The sequence below is a fragment of the Anarhichas minor genome, unplaced genomic scaffold (genome assembly GCF_050575085.1).
Source record: "Anarhichas minor isolate MPS153535 unplaced genomic scaffold, ASM5057508v1 ptg000027l, whole genome shotgun sequence".
Classification (NCBI taxonomy): domain Eukaryota; kingdom Metazoa; phylum Chordata; class Actinopteri; order Perciformes; family Anarhichadidae; genus Anarhichas; species Anarhichas minor.
The window spans coordinates 7420965-7439074 of record NW_027466473.1 but is presented as its reverse complement, the minus strand read 5'-3'; the positions used below and the strand labels follow the sequence as shown (position 1 = coordinate 7439074).

General features: G+C 46.3%; 1 protein-coding gene and 1 non-coding gene across 4 annotated transcripts in view; both read left to right on the top strand.

Moving 5' to 3' along the window:
* The window catches only part of abr (ABR activator of RhoGEF and GTPase), a 106616-nt gene extending 89610 nt beyond the window's left edge, over window positions 1-17006 (top strand). For all 3 annotated transcript variants that reach the window (XM_076101622.1, XM_076101624.1, XM_076101623.1), the window contains 7 exons: window positions 12768-12827; window positions 13210-13319; window positions 13521-13660; window positions 13855-13989; window positions 14129-14234; window positions 14571-14724; window positions 15433-17006. In XM_076101622.1, the coding sequence (XP_075957737.1) occupies window positions 12768-12827; window positions 13210-13319; window positions 13521-13660; window positions 13855-13989; window positions 14129-14234; window positions 14571-14724; window positions 15433-15522 (795 nt within the window). In that variant the 3' untranslated portion in view covers window positions 15523-17006. The remainder of the gene's footprint in view (window positions 1-12767; window positions 12828-13209; window positions 13320-13520; window positions 13661-13854; window positions 13990-14128; window positions 14235-14570; window positions 14725-15432) is intronic.
* Window positions 9805-9877, top strand: trnav-aac (transfer RNA valine (anticodon AAC)). Its single transcript has one exon. It is a non-coding gene; the product is annotated as a tRNA-Val (tRNA).
* Window positions 17007-18110: the final 1104 nt, after the last annotated feature.

Genomic DNA, 18110 nt, shown 5'->3' with positions numbered 1-18110 from the left:
CCCTCACACACACACACACACCTCCTTTTCCCCTGTTTTCTGAAGGCAGCAGGGCAGATCAAAGAGGTGTAGAGGGTCATCCAGTAAACATACTTATATGGACCGTTCGATTCGAATCAGATTGAATTATGTGCTCGCATCACTGGACTCCGAGGTAAAAACACAGCACTTTTTGTCATTTCTGTTGAGTAAGTCGAGCACTTCTTTTGAGACGGTAATAACGTTGCAATATGAATGTGCACACACACTTTGTGTGGCATGAGTTGGGTCTGCAGTTCAAAGCCCACATGAACAGAAGGTTACTGTTATATTCATGCATGTAAAAGAACAAACAACAAACCCCTGTGTGGTCACCATGATAGTAAAAATACAGATGAGCCATTAACAGTACCTGTATGTTCGTGGCGATCATAGTAGCCCTGATTAAAATGCTCAGTGTGCCTCCTTAAATGCAGAAAAGAAATAGCAAAAATAGATTAAGGTTAGAGCCTGGAGCTTCCTAAAACTTTTTCAAATTTACACTCATGCACTCTGAAATGCTCTGTGGAGTTTGAAGCAATTTCCACCAGCTCTGTATCAAAGGAATAGTTCGACATTTTAAGAAATACGCTAATTCAGAGCTGGATGAGATCTTTTCCACTCTCATGTCAACCATGAGTCGATTAGCTTAGCTTAGCATAAAGACTAGAGGAGGGGGAAACAGCCAGCCTCCAAAGCTCCTCTAAAACGCATCAATTAACACGTTTAATCCGTCCACAAAATGTAAATATCAAAATGACACGTTGCACTTTTTTACGAAAGTGCAGTGACTTCCTGGAGTTGGTTAACGATTTTTGAGCTTTTCCATAATAAGCAAAATTCCCAAAATGTCAAACAGTCCTTTGTACAATCTAATGTACGAGCCATCCATCCATACACTACAGGTCAGTCATGAGAGAACATGAAAACACAGAAAGACCCCCGCTGGGAGCTGGACCAGAGCCCGGGACCCTCTTGCTGTGAAGAGAGCCACTGCACAGCTTCCTATTGGAAAATCTGGAGTTGCAGTTCACAAGATCTTGTTGATGTCAAATATGAACTCTGAAATTTCTGGCTAAGTTACTTAACATCTTTGTCGACTGCTTAGCGTCACTCACAACCTTCGCTTCAAACAAAACAGAAAGAACAATGGAGGTCAACTACAAAACATTTACAGGCAGATGTTTTCAGCAGCTGTGCAATGTTCCCAGGATGTCCACCGTACAGTCGCTGGAGCTCGTCACGTGAACGCCAGACTGACTGCAGTGTCGGGACCATCTCATGTACATTAGCCAGGCACGGATTCAGAGCTGCTCCGTATTCATGCCGGAGCGCCGGAGCCGTCAGACCGAGCATTAATTCATCCCCGGCTCTCGGAGGTCTCTGTGATTGGCGGGGCAGCGGCGAAGCCTGCAGGAGTTGGAGGCCGGAGAATGGCAGAATCAACATAATCGCGATGCCGTGTCAGGGAGTGGAAATCAGGACCTGGTTCAACACTCCCTTCCCCCCTCTTGCCTGGTCGCATGGAGCGGCTTTACGAGGGGCCGTGCCACCCAGCACATCTATAATTAAGAGCCGGGACTGGTCCTGATGTCAGAGCGCAGGCACTCAGGGCTCAACCATCTGCTGTCTCACCTTTTTAATATAGGTTGTTATCTAATCAACCACATTTTTAAAAAGTCTTCTATTCTGACCAACAGCGCAGCAGTGATTCAATTCCTCGAAACATCTCACAATCGCCCTTTGAGAGACGAGGCGTGGTTGTCCTCGGGGGACAGATTTCCAGCAGAAAAACTGGGTAGTTAGTGTCAAAGAGCATAAAAGAGAGTATCACACGGAGCAAATCAAACATCAGACAAGCTAACGGCCACTTTGTCATGTGATCTCTGAAGCTCCACTAACACCACCAACATCTCAAGGATTACCACTTTTACTAATTACTCTTTTTTTTCCTCCTTTTCTTTCATGTAGTCTCCAATTCCCTCAAGAACTCTTAATCTCATCTCCCTGTTGGACTCCTCCTCCTCCCCTACATCTTTCCTTTCCTTCTTTTTTGTTGTCATTCTCACGTCTCCCGAGCTCAAGGCCCCGCACAGTTCACCCTCTCATACGGTGAATTTATCTCTACAGTACTTTTTTTTTTTTTATCTACACGAGAGCCTTTTAGGAAAATAAGGGCGCTTTGTTCCTCTCTCCCTCCGCACAGCAAAACACCTCCAACCAACTAAACCGGAGCGTTCGCCTCCAACAACATACAGACAAATATTATCCAGGCACATCGCTGTCCGGTTATTATTTTTGCAGTCAATTTTGGGATTTGGGGAACTGTGCAGAACTGCTGGGTCTGTTTTTAATGTGTGAGCCCACAGTGTTCTGGGTTAACACGTCTGCGTGTACAGTATGTGTGCATGTTTTTCATGCCGTAAATAGTGCATGAGCTAACACCAGACGAGAGTGGAGCACGGGACGTGTGAATGTACAGTTCTTCCGGCTGGAGGGGGGGGGAGGCCGTGTGCGTTCACCTCGTGCTTCTACATCTCTTAACTCTGGAGCTCCCAATGTTAGACACCTGATAATTATGATTTTTATTTTTTCATTTTTTATTCTCTTTAGTGCATGCTGTGGTTGCAGAACTCCCTTTGCAACAAAACGTCTTAAACGCTTAACATATACAGTTAACATACACCCCATCTATTTCTGTGTTCCCTTTCTCTCTCATCTTACCCAAAAATATCTCCCGTCTCCCCGTGTGTTTTTTTCTTTTTCCTCCCATTTCCAAAACATGGCTTTCCCAGACATTCTTTCCAAGTTGTGACGCATGGAGAGCGTACGTCTTATAGTTCTGAACACTGGGAGCTTAAAATACTCTGTGGCGAGGGTTGGCTGAGGTCTCTGACCCTCCTCCTCCTCCTCCTCCTCCGGTCACAAAGTCAGACATACAGGCCGTCCTGCTCACCTAGAGCCCACATACAAGTAACTACTGAATACATTCACTTTGTTCTGCTGGTACCTGCTGTTTTAGGGGGAATATAGAACAGACGAATGGTTAAATGTTCATCTAGATCATCAATAACCAAGAACATGTCATGTTAGTATTGGAAAAAGATTTCCTCGGTCATTGATTAAATCCATTGACAGTTAGCCCGAGAAGGGTATGTTGCAGAATATTAGTTTAGCACACCTTTCTTTTCATCTCGCTTGGCGTAAGCACAGCTGTGTGCCGCCAGTTCAGCAGATTAAGGAAATAGTAAAACGTGCTCCTCGCTTCTTCTCTGAATCCCGTCATGAGTCACCGTACGGTCGGCATCAGTCACCAGCAGACACCGACTCTGAATCACAGCCCAGCAGACGGTGTGCAGCCTTGTGTCTGTAACCCTTTCCCCAGCAGAACATTTTTTTCCCCCTCTTAATTCAAATGGGACGGGACACGGCGGATGGAGACGGAGTTTGACAGGCATACACAGCCCCCCCCCCCCCCCCCCCCCCCCCATCGATCCATTATCCAGAGGAATACGACTTTCAAAAGCAGCCAGCCCCGGCTGTCCTGTTGAATAAAGATGGTGATGCCCTCTGAGCCTGCAAGCGTAAATCAGGGAACTGTAAGAGCGCGGTGAGGAGAAGTCAGTAACAGCCACTCAGACGGAGAGGAGGGGGGGGGGGGGGGGGAGGAAAAATGGGGGCTGTTGTCATTCTTTTGAGAAGAAATGGCTTTTAAAGCCTCCAAGATTTCTACTGTGGGGATGTCTCCCACTGTTTTAGACACTAATAGTTAGTCACTTTAAAGTTTCACACCTTTCTCCTCATCACATTCCTCTCTTTGCTCACTTCCTGAGTGCGCTGACCAGCCTGGGAAAGGTTGACAAGGGGGTCAAAGCAATGAACAAAACACAGTGCAGCATTTAGCAGTCCCTCCCTCCCTCTCTCCCTCCCTCTCTCCTTCTCATTTCTCATTGAATGTTTATTGCTCCCTCCTCCCCTCCTCTTTGGAGGTGTGTCCATCAACATCTGGAGAAGCAGGGCTGCTCAGTGACAACGGGAGCTCATTCACTCCCTCTCACTCTCTCTCCCCCCCTCTCTCTCCCTCTCACTCTCTCTCCCCCCCTCTCTCTCCCCCCCTCTCTCTCTCTCTCCCTCTCTCTCTCTCTCTCTGCCTCGCTCTAGTGCTCCGTATCTGTGTTTCTACCGTTGTAGAAGTCAGATTTGCACAGCGGGGAGATGTTGGCAGCTGACTGTGGAATGAGCTCACAGAGGAATTATTCTCAGGCTTATCAAGGAGACCATGGCAGCATCTCGTTCTCTCTTTCATCACTCTTTCCTTGTTTGAAGTGAAAACCTTTGAAGCGAGCATCAGCTGCGGGAGACTTTTTATTCTTTATTTTTTATTCTGCCGGTGAATTCCCCGAAACGGTTCTCCCGCACCTGGTCCGGTGCTCAGCGAGAGTCTTCGCAGGGGATCCATCCTCTCCTCCGTCGTTGTCAGCGGCGCTCTCCCTCCACCTGCGCTTTCGGTGGACGAGGCATTTAAAGGCTTTTGGGATGACGGAGATCCTGGTGTCGGATGTAAACTTGAACTCGGTGTGCGAGCGTCTGGAGCAGCACTGCTGCGTGGACCAGAACCAGCACAATCAGTCCAGCCAGCCGCAGACCCCCGTGCACAAGAGGCACACCAACACCGGGGCCAAGCTATGGGGCCGCGTCCGCAGCAAGCTGCTCAGACAAAAGGTCTCTCGCTGACATATGCACACACACACACACACACACACACACACACACACACACACACACACACACACACACACACACACACACACACACACACACACACACACACACAAGCTGTGTTTCTTCTCATTTGTTCTCTATTTCTCACTGTGTCACTCCCATCTGTTTGCTCTGCCTCTCCTTTATGTTTCCCTCTCCATGTGCGTGCGCTCTCTCTCTCCCCGTGTGTCTTTCTTTCAGTGCCGAGTTGACCATTGTTCTTATCTGATGGCTCTATTGACCGTAGTAGAGGCAGTGATGTAGTGCCGAATTAAAAGGTGGCTAAACCGTGACCTGCCATAACACCAGCCACAGTAAACACAAATGTTATTGTTATATTATAATATATATATATATATATATATATATATATATATATATTTAAAAAGTTTTCATTTCTGCTTTCACACCTCCTTAAATGATGTTATTCTTTAACAGCTCACATTTATTTGACGATACTGACTGTGAATATTTGTTACTGAGCCTCATGTCCACTGATGGTTAGTGAGCCACAAGCAAGTGTTTCCTGTTGTTAACATGGATGAATAGCACTGACACCAGTGAAAGGCTTTCTACATACCTGGGTACTGGATTGAGCCTTTAAATTACCAGGAGGTGAAAATCACCACCTCTTTAAAAGCCACTGCTTCGACAGATGAGACAATTAGGATTTCCTCTCTGTTGTTTCATTGCTGCCGTTTTATGTTTCCCACCTTTCTGCATCCCACAGTCTCTGTTATTCCTCAATTAAAGCCACCGATGATGAGTACGTGGTATCTCCATCGTGGTACTCGTGAGTCCTTTCAGTATCCGTTGAGCTCCCCCTGCTGCTTGTTGTCAGCACCGTCCGTCCTCCTGTGGCTGAGCTCATCTCATGCACCTTTTGGCTTTTCCAGCACAGCTGCCACTAATTAACTGTCACATTATCCCAAATAACCTGCGAAACGCGCGTCTAGCATATTTGCATCGGGTTGCAATTATAAGACTGAGGTTCTTTCAGAAAAGGGCAATTGTTGTCCTTTGGTTAAAGCATTCGGGTTGGGCTGAATGACCCTTGTGTTGAGGGATCTGTTACCCAAAGATGAGTGCACATACACACACACACACACACACACACACACACACACACACACATGCAGGTCTGGTGTGGCATCGTTTAAATGCAGGTTTCTGGATTGTGACTCATGCGTGGGAGCAGGAAATGTTTTTTTTTGGGGGGGGTTTTCGCTCCAGATGCTTTTTGTATATGAAAGATGGAGAAGAAGCCCATGAGCCTGTTCTTGTTCTATGCATAGCTCTGCACACGCAGCTAAAACTCAGACTCATTTATATATATTTTTTGTTTATTCAGCAGTCCTCCTCATCTTCATCACGAGTGCATCGCCAGCATTTTAAGCTGTAGTTTGTGTGCATAATGACCCGGTTCGGGACATGGATTTCAAGTGGAGAGTGGGCTTGACCTTCGCGTCAGTGCTTCCCAATTGTTTGAACAGGAAGGCTGACCACTGGTTCTACTGGGCGGGATGAAACAGGGATTACATACTAAGCCCACGCTTTACTGTATCGATCCGTCCTTCTCCCCTCTGTACGCACGTCTCCACGTCTTGATGTTTCTGCGTTTTGCTGCTGTTGAGATTCGTCAACAGTTAGTTGCATGTGATTTCACCCCCCCCCCCCCCCCAGCTCTCACCCTGCACACTTCACCAGGCTGCTCTGTGAAGTCCCATTCATCATTCATTTTCAATGAGCCTTTGAATGGCAGGTCGTGTGAGTAAACTTGTGTTGCAGTTTTTCTGCGCTCGCTTGCCTTTTGATGCCATCAGCTCTTCCACAGCTCCCCCTTTCTTCTCCCCCTGACCTGCATTTCTGCCTCCGCATGGTGGCGAACTCTGTTTGATGGAGGGTGAGAGGCGTCGACGTTAGATCATCATCTGATACAGTAGCCTGACGGGCTGCCTGCGGGGTTTCTTAAACAAGCTGAAAATGTCAAAATCTGTAGTATTAAAAAAAAAAAAAGGTTTCTATGTTCAGACAGGACGGGTTGGACACAATTTGTTTTGCTGGTTTTCTTTTCAAAATGGTGCAAAATTTGTCCTCAAATTGTGAAATTACATTTTTTTTTTAACATGCACATACTCATTATGAGGAAGAGCGACATTCAGTGTTTCAAATAATTATGTGAAAGGGGGCAGGGAAAGAAGATTCAGGGCTTATTTCTTTTTTTTGTGCATCTGTGGCATGCGTCGTGTTCTTCACAGGGTGTTGAGAGGAATGTGGATGTCGGAGGATGCGTAGGGGGGAGGACACCGGGGAATCGTCCTCACTCCTTCAGCCTAAAGCGCCACCTAATTAAGGCACGGTGCGATGAGATGGGAGGCTGGCCGGGAACACTAATTAGACTAGAAGCAGACATAATGTACCTCTTGTGTCCCACCGAAAGAACAAGCGATGATTAAGCCGTTGCTTGGTTGTACACAGTTTTTTTTGCGGGGGGGGGGGGGGGGGGGGGGGGCTGTGTGTTTGACATTGTGTTCTTTCGGCTGATGACCCGTTTGCCCGGGCAGGTTAGGTTTTATTTTCTTTACTGAGTTACAGCCCGCTTAGTGGGGAGAACAATGGAGCTTAGCGATGGATGAGAATCAGATCAGACCATTATCATCCGCCCTCCGCCCCGCTCATCCCTCCTCCCGCCCCCGCTGCATTTTAGCCCACATACAAAATGACGCTCTTCCATGAGAGTATGTTGATTAGTGCAGATGAGGTATTTGGTTTTCATCCCTCCTGCGCGCCTTAAATGCCAGCCAGTCCCCCAAATGGCCTTTTTATATGGGCCACATAAATCTCCCTCTGTCCCCACCGGAGGGCAAAGCCCTTTATTGGCCCCAATCCATCCTCCGTGCGCAGGATCTGCGATTGGTTAATGAGCTCCAGGAGGGTCAGTAAAGCAGTCTCAGGTTGAGACCCACAATGACCCCCCCCCTCTTGGATGAGTCCAGCCTCATCGCCTCTGGCCGTATGCAGGGTGGCTTTAATCTTTGCAGGGTGATAACAAGGCATTAATCATCTAATGAGGTGGTGAGAGTTGGTGCGGTCAAGCAGGAAATGTGATACATTTATCTGAAACAGTCAAAAACAGTCAGTTCAGGTTTGTTTTTTATAGATGTTGGTTCTCAACAGTTTTCTTCTCCGCTAAGAGTCCAAAACCAGGAAGAAGTTGCTTTTTTTTTAGTTTTTATCTCATTGGAGCTCTCCAACTTTATAATCAAACCTCTCTCCAAAAATGTTGAATGTTACATCACAACCGAAAGCGAGACGCCTCTGATCGTCGAACTGGCACCTGCTTTAAGACCGACACATACTCCACGGAGTACACGTGCGAAGAGATGATCTCACGGCTTACAAAATGGTGCATGCTGCTATTGGTAAAGACCCCAAATAACCTGAATAGTGAGGTAATGAGCTAGCCCACGACCACGCCGCGTCCCCAGGAGGCCGACGAGTGAGAAACATCCCCGTAGATCTGTCCAAGACCAACATAAGGGGTTCATCAGAGGACAAAAATGTGACTTTAGATGTCAGTCTCTTGATAGCAGATGTGAGTTTTGTCTCTGCTGCTCTGGATTAAATCAGCTATTTGGTGGTTAGACTGTTTGACAATGGAACAAAGCAGTGATTGCATCCGTGTCTTCACCATGTGGGTTTCATTTAACAGCCGAAGGCCTTCAATTATTAGTTAGTATATTAATCTCAGGAAGCATGAAGAACACATTTTATTGGAGGGTTTTAAGCAGAAGAAGGAAACATAAGTGCGCTACTGAATGAATGAAGCACTTGTGTTAACTCAAATTCATAATCATATTCCTCTCTCTCTGCTCCTAAGTGTAGGATAGCTCATGAGGGGTCGTGTTGCGTAAGTGTAGCACGCGTCTGTGTGTTGCCGTTTACAAGCCCTGTGAGAGGATCACACACCGCAACTCACAACCCTCTGCCGGCCGGAGAAGCCGCGCCGATTGGCTGAAACGAGGACGTGAGGGGACGAAGGCAACATGGCAACCGAGTCAGAGACCTCACACGGCCGTGGTGACATCGGCCGCTGTCGAGTAAAGAGGCCGATGCACATGTACCAACATTATGCGAGTGTGGTTCATTTGTCTAAAAATAGTCGTGCTGCTTGTATTCTATGAAGCAGATACACTGCGGCATGATGTGTTAGCATGGGGGGGGGGGGGTAAAGGCTCAATCACTGCACAAACACTTCCTGTAATCCTGCTAAATAAACCGAGGAGCCGAGCAGTTTGAGCTGCGTTCTAATTAGAGGACTAATAAAAAGCTTTCTGCTGCTGAATGAATATTTAATCAGCCAGAGGGCGGCAATGGAAAACTGAAGGAACACAAAGGGGGCAAAATATTAAACAAATTCATTAATTAGGCATATCAAGAGATCAAGTTGTGTTTCGAATGTTGTCGCCGGCATGAATAACTCTCCAGCACAGCAACAATGTAATTAAGCTTTAGACATCATTTCAGCCACCGACTGTTTGGAACAATTTCTTTTGCTGTTTTTCTTTCTTAGATCAGCAACGAAGGATTTACACTCTAATAGGAAGCGTGTAGTCAAGTCAACACATTTATTAACATATCGCATGTGTGCATCTTTTACATGCTCGTCAGTAAAGAAGGCTTTGATGTCCCGTATTCTGATGGATGACGGGTCCCTGAGGGGCCAAACATTTTCAAAAAAGGACCTTATTCATGTTCCCTGCGATGGATGTGCTCTTTTTCTGACAAATCGGGACCCCGGGTGTTACTCTCCTGCTGTAGCGCTGCATGTGCTGCTGAACCGCGTCCCTGAAGCCTCCCGTGTGCTTTGTAGAAATGTAAACCGCTCCAGAGGGTTTCAGACCTCTGACCGCCCCGCTGCGTCAGTCTGCTGTTGCTGTCAGTCTACGTACAGGAGTCCACGTCACATGTCTGTACAGGATTATGTTTGCTCAGTGGGGGGGTGTGGGGGGGCAGTGTCAGCCAGTTCCTGTAGTGTAGTGGTTATCACGTTCGCCTAACACGCGAAAGGTCCTCAGTTCGAAACTGGGCAGGAACAGCACCTTTTTATTCTAAAGACAGCAGCTCTTATATTTATTTTTGAGGAACATAAGTCCAGGAGCAGAGTTTGCTGTTGGTTGTGTGTGAACAGCGTTGCTCTTTGTTCTATGCAGGGATTAAATGGTCAACAAAAAGGCCGTATCGCCACATCACCACTCTATGAATCCTTATAAAGAGAACTGAAGCCACTTCCTGTTCTCCTGTTCACCATGTGGCAGCTGAACAGCAGGGCTTATCTTATCTGCTTTTGTTCTGTCCCTGTAGATCAGCCGGGGCAGAGTACAGGCTGAACGTCCTGGATAGCGGCTTTGAAGCCAAGCCTCGTGCTCGTGATATATTCTGTTCTGCTTGAAGGGAAAGATACTGAAACCAACCTTCAATTTCCTACAGAACAGGGCCGAAAGGTGGGCCGTGTCTCATGGCAGCCACATGCCTCCCGTTGCTCAAACACACCAAAGACCTACGTGTGCGTGTGTGTGTGAGCATACAGGAGTTGGGTTTAGAAGGCCCTACAGAGTGTTGAGAGAAAGTAAATGGGCAGCACGGTAACCAGTTGATCCCCAAACCTGCTGCAGACATACAGTGTGAGCTGCTCACAGAACAATGAGTTTCCATATAACAGAACGACACACATGTTTATTGCATTCTCTATGCGGAAAAAGCTTGAAGTGTGTTCCTCGACCGGAATCGATACAAATCCGTGTGTGTGCAGCGGTCCGCTATTTGAAGTATTTCTCTGCTCTGCTCGAGGCTGCAGCCCGTTCTGTCCTCTCAGGCATTGACAGTTTTCACGGTCCCACAAAGAGAGCTTTGCCACTGGTGAGATGTGATCCTAATCCGAGCCACATTAGGCTGAGGGGGTCTCTAAAATAGAAAAAGAAAAAAAAAATACTGGATTGCACACACACACAGTATATATTAGATGCTCATGTGTTCAAAATCCCCTTCAAGCATCCTATGAATGGAAATCAGTCATTGCACTTCTCATCTTTTTGGAGTGAGATGAAAGGGGACTTAAGCTGTGCTGGTTTGCCTTGAAAAGGACTGAAAAGGACTGAATAGACGATAAATAGCCTTTGTAGTCGAATGGTTACAGCACATGCTAGGGATGCATCGATATCAGGCCGATACTGACTCAAATAGCTGGATCGGTTATCTGGACAAGGGGGTCAATCTACCCCCCCCTTCCAGTCTGCCTCGACGCTGTCATCTGTCGATTTAAAGGTGAAAAATGCCCCCAAAAAAGCTTTAAAACACAGTAAATAAACAAGAAGTGAGGCTTTAAAATGTATTCTTAGCAGTCTTGTAGTATACTGTACCTTCATTTCTTTGTGTCATTTCCTACCATGTCCACACTGTCCACCTTCAGTCAGATTTAGTCCCTGCTGTGTTACCTGCTGCCCTCTTCCTGCTGTCACTCAGGATTACTCTCTCCGCGTTTGTTCAAACCAGCCGACTGGACACATTCCACGTCGAGTCCCAATTCATTTCCAAGAAAGCCGTCTCTCGTCATGCGACCCTTCTCCTGACATTTCCTTCCTAATTCTGAGTGTAGTATTTAGCATAAACTAAGTCAGTCCGAGTTCTGCGGAGGCCTCTTTAGCCAAACTGTGTATGCAGTCATCCCGTTAAAACAACTAATTTGCCAGGAAATGAAAAAGTATTTTTTTTTTTTTTTTTTTATAATAAAAAAGAGCCCAGTAGAGGATTTACCTTCCAGAGGGGTCAATGAGTGTAACCCATGCCTGTAAAGGGCCCTCTTTGTTTTTACAGCCCAGCAGTGCATTCATGTTTAAATTAGCAGAGTAATAGGAGGGAAATGGGACGGAGGGAACAGTTTTTTCAGTGAGTCTACTTGGAGGGGTCACGGGAGGCGTCAGCAGTGAGTCCTGGATCTCTGCCCGGTTCTCTTCTTGGCAGTAGCGGTGTAAAGACCCGGTTGCAGTGATTACTTGTCCCTCGTCTCAAACCCCAAAGCCTGCTGGGAGAACAGGCTTTAACGATAATAGGAATGCGTGAAACCGATGCCAAATGGCCTTTTTACGAGGTAACGAAGTACTCTCACTGAGAACTCTTAATGGTCGCAGCCTAATGCTGACGATAAGAGAAGTGTGCTGCCCTCGTGCTCATCCAACACTCATCACTTTCCTCTTAGTCGAGCACACCAGTGCGCAGGGTTGTAATCACATAGCTGTGTGTAGTGCAAACAGCCTATTAAAAAAGGCATTAGCCGTTGTGGCCTCGCACACGCGCTCCAGGAGACTTAAAACAACAACATCATGTCTCAGAGGGCATCATGGGACGTGTGATCCAGACTTTGAGAACGTGTTGCGGTGAAGTAGGCCAAGCGTCTGAGCCGATCCGGAGCCCGAGCTGGACCCCCAGGAGACAGCAGAGGGTATATGTGGGGGAACTTAAGTGGCATACGTCTTTGCCTAAAGTAGACTTCGTGACTGTGTTGTTGTAAAGCAGCAGTATCTGGGGACAGGCTGACTTTGATCTGGTTAGAGAAATGGAGCAGCTAAAAGGTGAACTCCGGTCAAAGTGGATGTTAATCACAGTTTCAAGGTGCCTCGCCTCGCCTCGCCTTTGTCAGTTGCAGCTTTAAAACTGGGCCGGAACAGCCCTTTTTGTTTCTGGCTTCCTTTTTTTCTTTAAATAGAATAAGTTTTTGTCGCTTAACCCCAGAGAAAACCAGAGGAAAGCCTGTCATGCTTGCTTGGAATAAAGCAAACTGTTTCCTTTGTGTTGAAATGTGCAGGTAGTGACTTTTGATTGTTGTCATCTGATGATTTTTTTTATTACTCCCTGTGTGAATGAGATCATGCGTCCTTCTTTGGTCCAAATCCTATCACCTAATGTCTTTCTGTCTCTGCTGTGTCTTTCAGCTGGATCCTCAGACTGTGCAGTCCAAGAACTGGCACATGGACGTCATCGAGATGAACGGGGTAAGACACAAGCAACTCCACTCTAGCTCACACTAGGATGATTATATATTATAATGAGATGTGTTGCGAGTTTTTACTCATTGGTCGGTATCTTCCGACATCCCTGCAGGAAGTCAAAGTGAGATTTAGGATCCTCTAGTACAGCAATGTGTGTACGAGCAGATTTTTAAAAGAAGAATTCAGTTGGCACAAAATAGTTTGATACACATCTGTTTGGCTGTAATGTTTACAATAGAATCCAAATGTTTAGCTTGAAGACGTTGGATATTAAATATATATTCAAAGTCAAAACCTCTCAATGCAAACAAAGTCAGAGAAGTGGCTCGTGAGGCTCCTCGGAGCGATGCAGCTTCCTTCAGCTGTGTTGTTTGTTCATCGTCAGATCAAAGTGGAATTCTCCATGAAGTTTACAAGTCGGGACCTCAGCTTGAAGAGAACGCCGTCCAAAAAACAGAGTGGGGTGTTTGGAGTCAAAATCAACGTGGTGACAAAGTAAGTATGTTTTGGCAATTGAGTCCAAAAATGTTCCCACACATTCACTGTTGTACATTTGCGCTGGCAAATACAATTCCTCTTGAATACGGACAACAAAAAGGCCCAGAGTTGTTTTCATCTCCTCAATGGTAGATCTGTAAACTTCCCTGAACATCGTCAGAAAGGTCACATGGGTGTAACTCCTGCTCTCGCCCACAGGCGCGAGCGCTCCAAGGTGCCTTACATCGTCCGTCAGTGCATTGAGGAAGTGGAGAAGAGGGGGATCGACGAAGTGGGAATCTACAGGATCTCAGGGGTGGCCACTGATATCCAGGCCCTCAAAACAGCGTTCGACGCCAGTAAGACCCCTCTCACTGCCTCATCTCACCATCACGACCAGAGAACTAACCAGCACTCTGGCGTAGCAACAGATTATTAACCAGCAAAATCCCATCATGTGGGGTTACTGCAGGAGGATGGCAGCTGTGCTTTTGTTCGCCTGTAATAATGCAGCGTGTTCGCTTTCTAATCTCTGTCTGCGTCCGACCTGCAGATACCAAAGACATCTTGGTGATGCTGAGCGACATGGACATCAACGCCATCGCAGGAACACTGAAGCTGTACTTCAGGGAGCTGCCGGAGCCTCTGCTCACCGACCGCCTCTACCCCGCCTTCATGGAGGGCATAGGTGCGACCTTTAGGCCCCCGGAAGTGTGTGTTTGTCATCCAGTTCAGCCGAGCTGGAAGAGATGAAGGGCTAAAGTTTAAGAGCAGTTTTGCCGTAATTAGATCTGACATGTTTTTTTTTCCCCTCGTCTCCCTCGCAGCGCTCTCAGACCCGGCAGCCAAGGAGAACTGCATGATGCACCTCCTACGCTCCCTGCCCGACCCCAACCTCATGACCTTCCTCCCTCTGCTGGAGCACCTCAAACGGTACACACACACACACACACACACACACACACACACACACACACAGTTAGACCACATGTCTTGATCGTCCACATGACGATTGATGGGTGTAAGAATAAAAAGAAGCCGTTCATTTAAATCTTCAGCTCAACACAGTCTTTTAAATCTTCACATTCACACCCGAAAGCTTCCCAGCACAACCCAAAAAGTCCTCCACTATTGTGGAGGACTATTGTCCACTGTGCAGCTTCTGTCTACCTTTGCAATGAGCGCCTTTCACCACATGGAACCCCTGGCTGTCTTAACCGTGTCCTCCCTGACTGACGGGTCTGTGTGTGTGTGTGTGTGTTCCTGCAGGGTGGCTGAGAAGGAGCCCATCAACAAGATGTCCCTCCATAACCTGGGCACCGTGTTTGGCCCCACTCTGCTCAGGCCCTCAGAGGCGGAGATCACAAAGGGACAGCAAATCACCTCCGCCTCTGACATCTGGTCACATGACGTGATGGCACAGGTACCGTCACGCAGACGCAGTTTGATTTTACGCAGTAGATGGTGTGCTGGTGCGTAGCGTTCAGATGTTTTTCTGGATGATTGCTTTTACTCCCACGTCCCTAAGTGACCCATGTGGCTGCGCTGTACTCTCACAGCTGTATTTAGGCTGCAGGCCATCCCTTCATCCCTACTGAGATATCAGCTTCCTGTGCACAAATGTCTTTCCTTGTCAGAATAAACAACATCCATAATAAATAATCATAAATGTGTCCGCATGCAGGAGGCCCCGTCTGTCCATTACAGTGAAGCCGAGTGTTTGTATTTGGGCTTCTTTAAATTCTAAATGTTTATTTCGTAAGTACACAAAATGTCAAACACCAAAGAAAGATGCTTCCGCTGCTTTATCCTGAATATAACCTCAGAATGGGGACATGATGGATTCTCCCTCTTGTTATTAAAAGAACCAATCCAGCAATAATAAAGACATTCCTGGACATGTTTAAGAGGATACAATCAAGTCCACCGACTCACAAAATACACCTTCTCGGCGTAAAATACATATTTTAAATTCAGTTACCTGCTAGCAACTGAATGTCCGTCTGATGGGACTGATTTAATGGGGGAGCATGAGACAGAGTCAGACGTAGAGAACCTCGATAGTAACGGCCAACTTGGACTGAAATAAAAGCAATTTCTAATCCAACCAACTTGTTTTCTCTCTTCCCAGGTCCAGGTGCTGCTGTATTACCTGCAGCATCCTCCCATCTCCTTTGCTGAACTGAAGCGCAACACGCTCTACTTTTCCACTGACGTTTAAGCCCCACCCACCTCCCTCAGGGCGCCGTCTGGAGAGCAGAGAGTGAGAGACTCCGTTCAAACCCCGGTGCTCGCCGCTCGGTCCTCCTGCCTCACCTCTCCTCCCGGCAGGCGGCTCATCTCGACTGTACAGCCCCCCCCCCCCCCCCCCCACGCACACACACACATCCCTCCTCTCTGCACCCCCACCTCACCCTCACATCCCCCCCCACCCACCCCCAATCCTGAAAAGAGATGTAGCCGAGCTTGATGGAGGTGGTGAAGGAGATTTCCCGGGTCGTCTACTCGTCACATGTCACGTCCTGTTTGTAATGTGAAGAGAGCAGAGCCGCCGGGCGCCTCCCACCGTCAAGACGACAAGGCATTCTTGGACCGCGTGGGGGAAAGATCGAGGGGCCACGGGGGCCCACGGCCCGGCGCGGTGGCACAGGATCAAACCCGTGTTGATCTCAGAAACCAGGCGACTCAGCCTCCAGCTTCTTCTTCTTTTATTTCCGATCAGAGGCATTCCAGAAAAAATGGCATTTATACGTTTAATAATTCTGTTCAACAGCTGTTTTGTTTCCTGTTTCTGGCTTCGTGCATGTGGCGGAGGAGGATGGGGGGGGGGGGGGGGTGTGAGCAGTGAGCGATGATGTGGTTCTATTTGAGTGAGTGAGTGTTTAAGGGACTATGAGAACTTGTGATGTTTAGAAGTGGCTGGGAAGCCATCCTGATAAATGGCTGGTGATGTGCCTCTCTGTGCTGACAAACAAGAGAGAACCGCCCTCCCCACTGAGTCTAGGCCAAATGATCCCTATTTATTTTAAATATATATGATATGTGTGCCTGTACAGTTCTGTGCAACTAGAGAAATGCTCTAAGGAGTCTGTTTTTTGAAGTTTATTCAGGTAGTGATGTTATTTTTAGGCTGATTTTCTCATTCGCCATGTCCATGGTTGGTAAGCTGTACTGAGAAGAAGAAAAATAAGATCAACAGGAAGTCTGGCAGTTCATTTCAGCTCACTTTGTAGAGGAGAAAGGGCACTTTGTGACATGAGGGTTGTTAGGGGGGAAAACACACGAAATGGAACATTTAGCTTGTTTTTCTTTCTCGTTGTTTCATTGCAAGCCCGTTCCAAGTGTCTTACTGCACCGTTATAATCTATAGACTTGATTTGTGTAGTTGCCCTCATTGCATGTTCAGCTTGTCAATCAAACCAGGCCAGGTAACACAAAGGTAGGTCGTCTCTGCGAGGCTCTCGCTAGGACCGACCAACCTTTCTGCCATCAAGCCTGCGACATATCTTAAAATACTGTAAGCACTGCTAGATGAGTACTATTTGATATTTTTAATATAAGATTAAAATGAAATAAAAAATGTTGTATTTTACTTCCGTGGAGAAGAATTTCAATATACTGTAATATTGAGACTAAATGTCGATGTGAACTTTTTTCCCCTTTTTTTTTTTTTTTTGTAAAATAAAAGTTACCAAAACACTCTCACTTTGTGTCCGTCTGTTTCAATAAACCCGTCTCTGTGGAAACAATGAATCTATAAGGTTACAAGGATTTTATTTGTCATCGTACGACAGGGTTACACAACGACATTTAGATTGTACTCCCAAATTGATACACGGGAAAGAAAACAAACAACAAAAACTATAATATGTGGAGGGTGGAGGAGGAATTGAGGAGTCTCACAGTCGGAGAAAAGAAGCTGTTTTGAAGTCTGGTGGTTCGGCAGCTGATACTTCCGTATCTCTCCAGGCGGCAGCAGGTGAACAGGTTGAGGCTCGGTGGGTTTTGTCTTTTATTATCATTTGAGCTCTTTGCAGGCTCTTCTCACCAATATCACTGATGAGCAGTAATAATAATAATAATAACTTTATTACAGTAGATGGGTGCCAATGATGTTCTGGGTGGTTTTAATGACCCGCTGTATAGAGACACAATAACATAGCTATAAAACAAAATACTAAAACATAACATATCATTGTATTGTGAGATGATGCTGATTGAATAACTATTTATACAGCACCTTTTAAAACCAAGTTATCAAGTGGTTTACAAGAAACCAAAACATAAGATATGAAATAGTTTAGATATGAAGCATATGAGGATTAAAAACCCCAACTATCCATTTCCCCAATTTACATATCGTACGGTAATTCTCTACTGTATGGTAATGTGCATCTACAATTTATCATTTTTAGTCTTAGACTTCCTTCTATTTATGTTATTTTTTCTCCTTATGATCCACTTAAATCATTCACTACATCATATAAAACAGAAAGATTCATTCTGAAAGATTAAACCACCTTTGGACATTTCAAGTTTCAGATCTTTGTATGTTGCACCCCCTGCTGGTCAATTGAACACATTGTCCAACGTGAACTCTAAAGTTGAACCTGTAAATGTGTTGAACATCAGTGCAGTAAACATCCCGGATATGTTGACATATTTAGGGCAGGCCCAAACCTTCTGAAATCTATATGCAGATTCATTCTCCGGACAAATGACTGAAGGTCTTTGAGGGAACTTTCTGATCAGGTTACAACAGAGAGCATTCTTCATTTCTTACATGTGTGTGATATTTGCTAGGAGGGA